Source organism: Furipterus horrens, unplaced genomic scaffold (genome assembly GCF_987537825.1).
Source record: "Furipterus horrens unplaced genomic scaffold, mFurHor1.1.pri manual_scaffold_3, whole genome shotgun sequence".
Taxonomy (NCBI): Eukaryota; Metazoa; Chordata; class Mammalia; order Chiroptera; family Furipteridae; genus Furipterus; species Furipterus horrens.
The window spans coordinates 191,682,455-191,695,175 of NW_028327173.1; the positions used below are offsets into that span (position 1 = coordinate 191,682,455).

At 38.9% G+C, this 12,721-nt stretch overlaps 1 protein-coding gene across 1 annotated transcript in view; it reads left to right on the forward strand.

Moving 5' to 3' along the window:
- The window catches only part of GPATCH2L (G-patch domain containing 2 like), a 50,950-nt gene that overhangs the window by 19,438 nt on the left and 18,791 nt on the right, over positions 1 to 12,721 (forward strand). The window contains exons 4-8 of the mRNA XM_090271214.1: positions 2,329 to 2,505; positions 4,231 to 4,310; positions 7,325 to 7,392; positions 8,947 to 8,986; positions 11,193 to 11,278. Coding sequence (XP_090127340.1) covers positions 2,329 to 2,505; positions 4,231 to 4,310; positions 7,325 to 7,392; positions 8,947 to 8,986; positions 11,193 to 11,278 — 451 coding nt within the window. The remainder of the gene's footprint in view (positions 1 to 2,328; positions 2,506 to 4,230; positions 4,311 to 7,324; positions 7,393 to 8,946; positions 8,987 to 11,192; positions 11,279 to 12,721) is intronic.

The window sequence follows — 12,721 nt, forward strand, 5'->3', positions numbered from 1 at the left end:
CTTTTCTCCCCTCAAACAGAATCATACAGAGAACCTCAAATTGTAAAACAGCTAAACTTATTTTGGTTAAAGCAAGATCCTAAAGGAGCAGTACATCAGGAGCCTGGTCCACTCAGCCTCTTCCATATTCTCTGGCAGCACTCTTTTGAGGAGCTCCCGCATCAGGCATCCTAGTGAACCCAGGCTGAAGACTATGGGTCTAGATGACCTCACAAGGTTGCTTCCTGTTCAGTGAGTCTTTTCATATTATCGAAAATCTTGAGTGAATGCTTGAGAACCAAAAAAATTCCATGATAGTTTGCCATTTGTCATCAGAAAACATGGTCTAGCTAAATATTCTGTTTTAATAAATGGCCTAAAGGATGCTTATGAATAAAAATGGAATTAATATATTAAAATAGAGAAACTAATTATTGTTAATTCTAATGTACATAGTTTGATGAGATGCTTTTAGGGTAGTGGTTCTCAAATTGTGGTATCCCCAGTTTAGCATCACTAGGGAACTTGTCAGAAGTGCAAATTGTTGGTCCTGCCTAGTTCCGAATCAGAAACTTGGGGGGTAGGGCCCAGTAGTCTGTGTTTTACCAACCCCTCGTTGTCCTCTGATGCACACTAAAGGTTGAGAACCATCGTTAAAGAGAAACAGCTGCTGGTGGTGTGTTTTTTTAAGGAAACGCCTGTTTGGTGGCAATATCTGCTGTTATTCACCAGTATGCAGCTTTAATTTCCCTGTTTGGTGAGCTCCACAGTGATTTAAGAGCTATCATCTTCCTGGGAGTTAGCATAGCAGCCCATGAATCTAACACTTCATATGATTGGCATATCCTAAGCAGCTTCCCTGGGACCCAGTCAGTATACATTAGAGAATGAATGCATTATGAACCCTTTAGATGTTCCTGTAATAATTTCCTTTATCCTTGCTATTTTGAAAGGGGGTGGTGGCGGCAGACATAAAGTTATCTATTTTACTCTTTGTTGGCAAAAATAAACTATTGGAAACTGAGATACTATCATTTTAACCAATAGAAAGAAGTTTGAGCCAAGAGTGGATATATAGGTCTAGTCTTGACTTTGTCATTGTTGAAGAGTAGGTCTTGGGCAATGATGTAACTTCATGACATAAATCTTTGGGGATTATATTATTTGTCTTTGATTAGTTTTTCCCTGGTAACTTGTATTGCTTAGTGTCAAGATGATTTTCTGTCCCATTAACGAGGTAACAAGGAAAAAACAAGGTATGAGTATACTACATTCTTAATTCACCTATTATATGAAATGCAAATACAGTAAGAAATCCCCCCAGGAACAGCTAGTTTGGGGTTGAGAAACTTTTGTGGGCTTTGAGTCCCTTAGTTCATTTATACTGCTGAGAATGACATATGGGAGGCAGTTTCTCTCTGTGGTAAAGGCTTTGGAGTTAGCCAAGCTTTTAGTTCAAGTCCTGACTTCTTCATATACTACCTTGACCTTGACTTCCTTCTTTGGCCTTTAGTTGCCTCATTTGTAAGTTGGAAGAGATAACATAATTACAGATTTTTAGCATGGATCCTGGTAGGTGATAAGGACCTAGTAAATAGTAGCTTTATTTTTGTACTGTTAAAAGCAGTCCAGCATAACACATTATGAAATGTATGTGAAACTAGTTTGGTGTCCCTGTTTTTCATCATAATATGGATCAAGAAGAAGGATCAAAGTTATTTTTTGTACCTTGACTTTATTTAAAAGTATACTTAACCCGCTCTGGCTGGTGTGGCTCAATGGATTGAGTACCAGCTTGTGAACCACAAAGTCACCTGTTTGATTCCCAGTCAGGGCACATGCCTGGGTTGTAGACCTGGTCCCCAGTTGGGAGCGTGCAAGAGGCAACCAATGAATGTATCTCTCAAACATCAATGTTTCTCTCCCTCCCTTTCTCCCTCCATTCCCCTCTCTCTAAAAATAAATAAATAAAATCTTAAAAAAAAAAAAAAATACACACACACACACACACACACACACACACACACACACACACACTTAACCCTTTGAGTGCCATTCGTAATTCAAAATTTGGATCAACATGAGAAAAAATATCAATATATAACCTGAGGTACGCAAAAGAGAACAAAACATAAAATATGAATTATTCCATTCTTATTTACATTCATAGCCATCGAAAAGAGTCGTTGGCAGCGATGCTGGCACTTTCGGGAAAATCTGTCAGTGTCGCTCACAGCGGTGTTGGCACTCAAAGGGTTAAGCCTACAGCACTGAGAAGTTATCCTCCCCTCTGGTTTTTGACAGAGCATGTTAAAATTCCAGCTCATGAAAATGATCTCTTTACTTCAGGGGATGACGAGCAGAGTGACTGGTTCTATGAAGGAGAATGCGTCCCAGGGTTCACTGTCCCTAATCTTCTGCCCAAGTGGGCTCCCGATCATTGCTCAGAAGTAGAAAGAATGGATTCTGGACTGGATAAACTCTCAGATTCCACGTTCCTTTTACCTTCTCGGCCAGCTCAAAGAGGTAAGTTCTGAGGAGACCAAAATACACATCACACTTTTGCAATTCTCTCTGGGGACAATCATCCCATGTATACATGCTCTTCTTCTTCTAAGCACCCACTATCTGAATTTTGGAGCTAGTCCAGGGATTTTTCTAGAGGATTCAATGGTGAGTCTCAAAGCTTGAGGTTTTCTCCTAAATCAGTCCTTGGAGACTCTTGAGATATATATTAGCAGGGCATTCCTTCAGCTTGCCATTGCCATTTGTGCCAGATTTAGGAAGCACGTCATGGCTGTTTATCCTCCTATGACTGAAGGGCTTTTGAGTGCTCACTGGAAGCCTGAAGCATTGGATCTTGGAAGAGAAAAGATTTCAGTAAGAACATTCACATACAAGTTACAATGGATGTTTTGAATGGATGATTTAAAAATATTCTTTAAATAATTTTAGTAATGCCCTGGCTGGTGTGGCTCAGTGAGTTGAGCACTAGCCTGCAAACCGAAAGGTCACAGGTTTTGTTCCGTGTCAGGGCACGTGCCTGGGTTGTGGGCTGGGTCCCTGGATGGGGGCATGTGAGAGGCAACTGCAATGTTTCTCTTTCTCTTCTTCTCCCTTCCTTCCCCTTCCTCTAAAAAATAAATAAAATCTTTAAAATAATTCTATTACTGTGTACTTTAACACAAACATATATTGCTTCCCTTTGCTTTTTCCTTCAATGTTGATATAGCAAGGTGGGGTGTAAAGAGCCTAGGGCAGGGAGAAGGACATGTGATGATACTCTCTGGGAGTGTCTGTCTAGCTCTTGACTGTGACAGTCACTTTATTTCCCTGTGATGTCAGGGCCATTTAAGATATTGTGACATTGAACAAAACTGTTTCAGAGGTTTCTTTTAGCTCTATAAATTTATAGGATTCCCAGTAATCAGTAATTATCCAGTTAGTTATCAAGTATTTGTTGAGCATCTGTTGGTGGTCAGAATTTCACTCAGAGCTGTGAATTTTTATAGCATTTTATTATGATGAATTTGGGTGATTGAAAGGCCTTCTCAAAGAAGCTGGTTCTCAATAAAGACAATTCTCTGACTGAAGCACATTGTTTGCTACCTTAATAATGTTTATTGAACATTGCAATGACCATGTCTAAAAGCTCTTTATGGACTAGTTCAAATACACACAAATAAACAAGAATAGGGAGAAGGAACTTAAAATGGCTTGTAATCCCACACCCAGAGACAGTGTCATTGATAACGTTTTGGTGTGGTTCTTCCAGTTGTCTTTTCTGTGTGTAGAGCACATACAGCAGTTGGAAAAATGCGATTAGATTATACAGGCTATTTTTACCATTATTTCATGAATTAGAATGGTTGTGAGTAATAACTAGCCTTTAACTTATAATTAGAAATTGTTGATAATATATTTGTTTAGGTTTTTTTTTTTCCAGTTTATTAGTACCTTCCATGTGCTTTTTCATTTGGTTTCAAAACACCCCTGTAAGATAGGACTGAGCAAATGGTTATCCCTCTTTTTATAGATGAGGATGCGTAGGTCAGAGATAAATGACATCCTTGATATCATACTGATGATGACAGAGACATGGGAATAATAAATTCTTGACAAATAGCCTGGTGATACTAGTTTAAGTGTCAGTCTAGTAGGTTCTGGGTGGTAAGGCCTCTGGTGTACTAGAAGGGTGTCCCTGCTAATGAATCTTCCGTAGTCAGTTACCAAGGATGTTTTGTTTTTTAGGGTACCATGCTCGCTTGAATCGTCTGCCTGGAGCTGCAGCTCGGTGCCTCAGAAAGGGGCGAAGAAGGCTTGTTGGGAAGGTGATAGCTCTCATTGTCTGCTAGACTCAGTGGGGGGATAATGTTCCCTGTGGGATTTGTGCACCTTCTTGATAATCAAAGGTGCTGTAGAACACCCTGGAGTTAATTAATCCAACTGGAATATTTTGCAAGTTCATAAGAGTGAACATTATGTAGAATATGAATGGATATACACATGAAAGATGAAGTTTAATTCATACAGAAGTTCTGACAAAGCCACACTGTCATGACAGTATAGTATTCCCTCACTTATCGCAGGTATTACGTTCCAGACCCCCCCACGAAGTAGGAACCTTACATTTATTCTACACCTTAAACCTACGTAACTTTAACAACATACGTATACAGTACCGCAAAATCCTGCGATATAGTGAAAAATCTGTGATAAATAATTACATATAATATTTTAAAAAATCCCGTGAAACAGTGAGGCCTTGATAAGTGAACCATGATATAGTGAGGGACTACTGTATCTATTGTCTATAAATCTACAGGCCTGATCTCTTGTCTTTTCTATTTTTTTGATTAATCTTATTATTATATAAGTTAAAATATGCCTGGCTTCTTTATGACTCCTCCTGAATTTATGGATGCTTCTTCTATTCTGTCTTTGGTCTTTTATTCTAGAATTCATTAAAAAAAGAAAAAATTGGGAAAAAACTTGTTATCAAATTTCAAAACCTCCTCACTGGCTGTGAGGGAAGAATATATGCCACTTACTCAGTTCTGCCTTTTCCAAAGATTGTGCTAGGCACTCAGCTCATTTAATCCTCATAACAGCCTTGTAAAAAAGGTGCTGTTCTACCCGTTAGCAGGTGAGGAAAACTTGAGTTCAGAGAAGTTCAGTAATGTCTGATGTTATCCAGATAGAAGTGGCAGAGTAGAGAATTAACACAGGGCTACATCTCTTTTTTATTTTTTTAAGTTAAGTTTTAAAAATTATTTATTTTTACTTCAGCTTTGAGACTGAATATAGGTTAAGACTGGGGCTCATACTCAGAGAAGATGGTGGTGGGCAAAGAGTGAGGGAGAGAGAGGCATTTTAGAGCATTATTAGTTGGTTTACTCTATAGGCACCTAGAATGCCTACCAAATGGCGGGCTCTCTGCCAAGCTGGGTATATAGTGGTCAGAGCCACAGTTTGGCTGCCCTCAGAGAGCCACTATTTTATAATATAATTAGGGAACTGTTTTTTTGATGTTTTAGTCATATAAAAGAAATGAGGCTGATTATTTCCAGATGAATTTATATTCTTTTTATCTTTCAGTTAAATTTTAAATGTCTAATTAGAAAGACATTTGATTATTGGAAGAATGATACCTTCTTTTGAATCACTCATTATCCTGACAAAAAGCTGCGTTTGTTCTTTTGGGTGCTTGTTCTTGATAGCTAGCAGGGTAGAAGGGAGTACATGGGCTGTAGGGAAGCAGGAGGTTGGGAGTGGGAGACAGAGAAATGGTTTGGTTTCTTTTCTCTTTATTGGTTAAGCTTAACAGACAATGTTCTTCCTACCTCCTACCTTACTTTGTTCCAGCTCCTATAAAATAAGAGCCTTCCACTTCCATGGAAATAAATCAGTTCATCTTGAAGGCTCCCTTTAGCTTGCCTGGAAGAAAACTAGGGCCTATTGGATGTCTCTAAGGATTTCAGATGAATAGAATAATATACTTGTTTAATTCATCTTCATCACCTTAAAAGGATATTTGTCATTTTTAACAGAGGTCACTGTTCTGTCCCCCTTTTCCCCCCTCCCCCATCCCTCTTCTCTTTTTCTAAATTGTAATCATAAATAATGAGTTTCATTCACAGCTCCCTGCCAGTGAGCTGCTAATTACGCAAAGTACTGCTTGTAATTTACACAGTAATAAACTGTAAATTTAAACATTACGGCACTTTAAGTTAATAATTTCTCTGCTGTAACAAATAGCTCATTTTTCACCCATATTTTTCCTGAGCCCCACTACCATGGCTTTGTCTGTGACCAGGAGGCATAAGCGTAAGGGATGAAGAATATGAAGAATACAGTATGTGAAACCTTTTCATTTAGCTCCACTCCTGCCACAGTCTGACCTCAAATTAATTTTTCTGTAGCCAGTTTTGTTAAAATGTATATGCTAATGTTGAAGCTAATTATACACATAGATGAATGCAGATAATAATATTTACCCAGAAACAAATGTGTTTGAGTTAACAGGCTTGACATTCTTGACATTCATGCCTGTGACTTATGCTTTCTCATCTTAACACTTACTCATACTGTGCATAACTCTTATTCATATACTGTTATGCTTCCCCAGCTACTGTGATAGATATTCATTGTAAATGTGCTCACATTAAATGAAGGGTGAGTGCCTTCTGTCATTTTCCAATTTTTTGGAGATGATTAGTTTCTGAATTGCTTGTGGTATTATGGTAACATTTCATATTGCAATCTTGAGAATCCCAAACTTAAGAACTAATTTATATAAACTTCCACTTTTACTTAAGAGATGACATTTAACAGATAAAATACAGGGCAACAATTTTTGTAAGTTGCAAAAGTCCTTTGATGGGTATACATTTACTCAGTAGGTATTCAAGTGTTACCAGCGAGGATTCTGTACATGTCTCATTATGAAGGCTGTTGGGCTATAGTCAGATTATACTAGGGAGCTTGATGTGATGCAGGCTTGGTAAAAAGTAGCTGCTGCTGGATTTTCTTAAAGTTTTTATTTCTATATACTTTAGTGAGTCCAGGAGGTATTATAATAAAATACTTATATTGCAAACAGTGTTTATAATGACTTTTTGGGAACACTAGAGAAAAATAAGTCTAGGGTAACATGAAATACTTTTCTAAGTTAGATTTCCATAGAAAGAAATATAGTTGGTGTTGGGTTTTAAGATTGACATTTGACATGTGCCTTTGGAGTTGCTGGCACAGTTATGGGAAAGTGTGAGCTTGATTGACTGGTTGTGCTTCATATATTTGTTTCTGTGGTTAGATGACCCTCTTGTCTTCCTTGTCTTTTCAGGAGACCAGCATAAGTACTTTGGGTACTGAGAGGATAGGCCACATCATTAGTGACTCTCGGCAGAAAGAGTAAGTGCTTATGTATTTACTGGCTGTTCTAGTCTGTTCCTAGGAGAAGGAGGCAGAGGAAAGTTCTATAAAGGAACCTAGAAATCTGACTTAAGAGCTGAAAGAGAAGATCTTAAAGATTTATACTTTGTAACAGTCAACATGGCTAATACCTTAAACCTATGAGACTGATTATTTTTTCTTTTCTAGAGTAGTTTTTATTTCGTTGCTTTTTATATCTTTAGGTGCGTATTATAAAAGTAGCCCCCAATAAAGATGTTATATTTTAAACTCATTGTGTTGCAAGAATATTTGTGGGAAGAGACGCTGAGATTAAGTCCAGCAAGCAGGATGAGTGGCCAGCTACGCACGGAGGACTGTGGCTCGCTCAGGCCATCAGCAATTGTTCACAGCCCTCCGTTTCTTTTATTGGGTTGCAGAAAAAAAATTTTTTTTAAAGTAAAACTAAATAGAAACTAAAAAGGCTTACATGGTAACAAACATTCTTTCCACTAAAAGGGATAACATTAACCTATAGAGCTACAGAACTAAAAGGCTTACATGATCCCACTAAGAGGGATAAACATTAACCTATAGAGCTACAGAGCAAAGCATTAAATTACAAAGGTCCAAGGGTCTGTTCCACATCCGATATAGTTGCTAGGAGAGAGGAAACACTAATTTTCAAGCTTCTTTGTTCTTAGAGACTTGTAAACCGGCCCCCAAGAATTGTGTGCGGGTAAGGGTCCAAGGGTCTGCACCATTCTGATGTTATCACTATGGGAAGGAGGCTTAGGTCTTCAGCTCTCTTTGTTCCCTGGCTTCCGTGACTCAGCCACCAGGAGTCGCGTGCAGCCGCTGGTGTCGGCAAGACTCGCTTGCAAGTTCTTGCAAACTGAGGTCACTGGACACCTGGGCAGGGGGCCCGCTTGCAGGCCCCCCGGCAGAGGGCTTGTGACTTTCGCCTACATTATTGTCTCCTAATTTTTTTTTTTGTTCAAAAATGGTTGATTGCCTCTGCATTTTCTTATAGTCTCTTCCCAATTTCAGACCTCTATATAGAGAAGTATCTTTTTGTTCTAACTATTGTGATCAGTACAACTAAAAAGCCTGTGTGTGGCTATGGGAAAATCATTTCACCCCTTCTTGTGACAGCCTGGTCCCTTAACATGACTGGCTTTCTGATGTCTCCTGGACACGTCATGGTCAGGGTCAGTACCCAGTTATGATCCTATACCTATCCAGCCTGGGCAAGATGCATGTGTAGTTTATGCCCTTATTGAATTGGGAATCCTTTAGTCACTGCACAGCTGCGAGTGCATTGGTGTCATCTTCAGTTTATTTGTAGAGTGTCTAGTCTTACATTCTATTACAAGGCTTTTTCCTTTTTCAGAGTTATTTTCTGCAAAAAAGTTTATACACATTTAACATCTCTTTCTTTTTCTCCTCCAATTTCATCTTTTCCCATTTCTTTCTTATTCACTTCATTATGCCAATATCTTTTGATTTTCCCTCTATAATTTTCCTTCAACTTCTTTTATGTTTTCTTTACTGTTATTCTCTCCCTCTCTTTAGTTTCTGGTTACCATCAGCTGGGAAAAGGGAACGAAATCAGGTAAGGTCTTTTCTTTGTTTTCGTTATCATTTGATTTCCTTTTCTTTAGAAAGAATAAAGTGTTGGCTTCTGATTTCCCTCACATTTCTGCTTGTGCACGTGAGGTAAGGTTCCTGTTCTCTATGTTATTCTGATTTTCTTGGAGGACCAATTTCCAAGAATAGATATTCACTGATAAGAATTGTAGCTAATTCCCCTTGTTAGGTTCAGATGTGATCTTTAGTTTATTATTTGTAACATATTTCATAGGAACCCTGGTTTTATTTTAGTTTTGAACTTTGCAGTAAGACATCAGAATGAACCTCATCTGCTGTGGTTTACTTCAACATCAGTGTCTTGCTGAGAAGTACAATGTTGAAGACTACACATATGAAACAGAGGAAGGTAGAGCTGCTTTGGGTGAAGTGAGGTTGAGGACTTAGAGCCTTGACTTCTTAGTCTTGTCCCTAGGTACACCCTGAGGGAGCCCTTGGCACACCGAGTCCTTTGTAAGGGTCATAATTTAAAAATTACTGGTAGTGGCTAGTGTTCCTTTATGTTTGAACATTTTGATTTTGGAAGGGAGAGAGGTTGCTTTATCCTGGTGATTAGTTATAACATAGGTATAATCGTTAGAGCAAACTCGTTATTTCATAGAACAAGGCTGAATAATAATAATTGATATAAAAATAGCAGGTGGCAGGCAGAGACTGCAGTTTGGGGAACTTGAAGCTAGAGTGCTCATCATGTTTGCATCAGAGGACCTAAGGCAGAAGGGGACCTTTAAGGATCACCTTGTCCAGATCTGTTATTTACAGATAAAGGTTAAGCTATTTGTCCAAGTTGTAGAGCTCATAGAGCTGCGACGTAGCTGGAACCTCTGACATAGAGAACAATTCCGTAGTTTGTATTTTTTTTTTTCCTTAAAGATTTTATTTATTTATTTTTAGAAAGCAGGGAAGGGAGGGAGAAAGAGAGGGAAAGAAACATCTCAATCAGTTGCCTCTCACATGCCGCCAACTGGGGACTTGTCCCGTAACCCAGGCACGTGCCCTGACTGGGAATCAAACCAGCGACCTTTTGGTTGTCAGGCTGGCGCTCAACCCACTGAGCACACCAGCCAAAGCCATAGTTTGTATTCTTTTAAGTGCTTTTGAAATTACCATTTGGAGTTCTTTTAGTCTTAAAATATACTTAGTTCAGAAATTTGGGGGGAGGTTTATTTATTGTGGAAAAAATCCAAAGAAAGCTAGCAAACATACAGTGAGATACTTTATGTATAGTACCCCATTTGATCCTCACAACCGCTTTTTGAGGTCGGCAGATGTTTCATAGACGGGAAACTGAAATCACTTTATAAACTTAAAGCAATGTTTCCTTCAGTCCTCATAATAATTCTGTAGAATAGTTAAGACAGACAGTGGGACATCCATTTCACAGGTAAGGATAGTAAAGCTCAAAGAGATTATGTAGTTTTTAATACATGGCAACTCAGTGGTAGACTGGAACTCAACGTTACTTTTCACTACACTCTGCTGCTGGTATGTGCTGACCAGTTATTCACTGCAAACATTTGCCAGGATAGGGAAATGAAAAGGTAATTTTATGCTAGACTTCTTAGCCACAAAGGATGATAATCAATAGGCATAAGTTTCTATTGGGTCGGTTATACAGTTGACCCTTGAACAACAGGGATGTGAAATGTGCAAGTCCAATTATGCACAGATTTTTAAAAATAAATACTGAAATTTATTTTCCCTTCTTTATGGTTTTCTTAAAATTTTCTAGCTTTTTTTGTAGGAATACAGGACCTTATACATATAACATACAAAATATGTGTTAACCGACTGTTCATGTTACCAGCAAGGCTTCCAGTCAACAGTAGACTATTAGTAGTTAAGTTTTGGGGAAGTCAAAAGTTATACATGGATATTCAACCATGCTGGGGGTTGGCACCCCTAATCTCTGTGTTTGTTCAAGGGTCGATTGTACTGTCTTCTGCCATTTGAGTAATTACTGTTTATCAGAAGTTTTTGAAAAAGAAGAGTCTTTTCTTGAGGTGTGGTAGGTGAGGTGTGCTAGGGTGCACTGCGGGATGTGTGCGACCTTGCCAAAGGCTGTCTGTGGGAAGGTCAAAGGGGACAAGTAATCAAGTGGCAGTTTATCCTTTAAGGTCAGGTCTGTTTCGTATAAGCCTTAACTAAAATAATCCTATTTATTTTTGCAGTTTAATCCCCTTTCTCCGCTTTACTCCCTGGATGTTCTTGCTGATGCTTCTCACCGAAGATGTTCACCAGCACACTGCTCTGCCAGGTAATTGTCTCCGAGTCGCTGTTGCTTCCGGACAATACCAGCTCCCTTTTTACAATACTTTTTAAGTTATAAAGTATGTTTTTGTGTAGTATCCAATTTGATCTTTGCAACAACCTTTTGAGGTAAAACCGATGCAGAAACTAAGCAGTGTGGTGAGGTATCTTTCCTGTAGTCATGTGACTAGTATGTGATTTAAGTTTCAACTTTTTGACTTAAGTCTTCATGTTTCTTCTGCTACAAGACTCATCCTCACAGAACATTATTACCGGTCCTTGTTATGACCTGCAAAATCCTGCGTAATCTGACTTCTACCTGTACATCTAAACCCCTTTCATAACCTTCTTCCTCTCCTCTGTACCAGGGAGCTCCATTTTGTTCTTCAGAAATAGCAGCTTCTCCTGCCTCTGAGCCTTCACACATGCTTCCTTTGCTTAGGCTGCTGTTTCAGAGCAGTTCCCAGGGTTAGCTCCTGCTCTTCTCAGCCTGGGCCACCTCCTCAGGGAGGACCACTCAGACCATCCTATTTAATGGAGCCATCTCTATCTCTCTCTTATTATTATTATTATTTTTTTTAGAGCTTTAACACAGTTAATAATGGCTTTATTGGGCTCTCCCTGCCTCCACTCTCTCCCCCTACTGGCATGTAACCTTCACAGTGCAGCAGACTTTGACTTGTTCCCTGATACAGCCCTAGCATCTAAGCTGCAGTGTCTAGCACTTACTAGGCATTTAGTATATATTTGTCAGAATGAATCCTGAGCCTACATAGCAGAATGAATTTAGTACCTCAGTATAAATTATCTTAAGTTAGGTGACATATGAAGTGAACATGGTTTTAATTGTAGCATCCCTTAGCAGGGTTATTGTGCACAAAAGGGCAGTTAATAGACTGAACCAAAAGACTTTTATTATTTCCAGTAGCACAAAGAATTTCCTTCCAAGGTTCTGATTGTTTTTTCTTCCTAATACATTCTTAATGGATATGTTCATAGATTTGGGGAACAGAGTGCACAAAGAAGTAATTCTTTCATGGATACAATTAGAGCTTCCACTGTGGGCTCTAACGGTAAACTCTGTGCCATAAACAGCTGCCAGATCTTTTACTAGAGAAGTAGTATTTAAATGGGCAAAGTCTTTGAGACGAGGAAAGTGGAAAATTGTGGGATGATGATAAAGTACTGTAAGGCCTTTTCTTCAGTAGCATGCAATTTATTCATCATTTATTCATTCATTCATTCAGCATTTGCTGATTGCCTACTATGTGCCAGGCTCTTTGAGTAGGTACTACCCTTAAGGAGCTCCCATTCTCATGGAAAAGTCGGGTATGGAAATTGACAGTTCTAGTACAGAATGGTAAGTGCATAACAGTATGCACCAAAATGATCTGAAGCACAGAGGAAGGGCTCCTAGCTCAGAGGCTCAGGGAGGCTTTCTTAGAGGAGG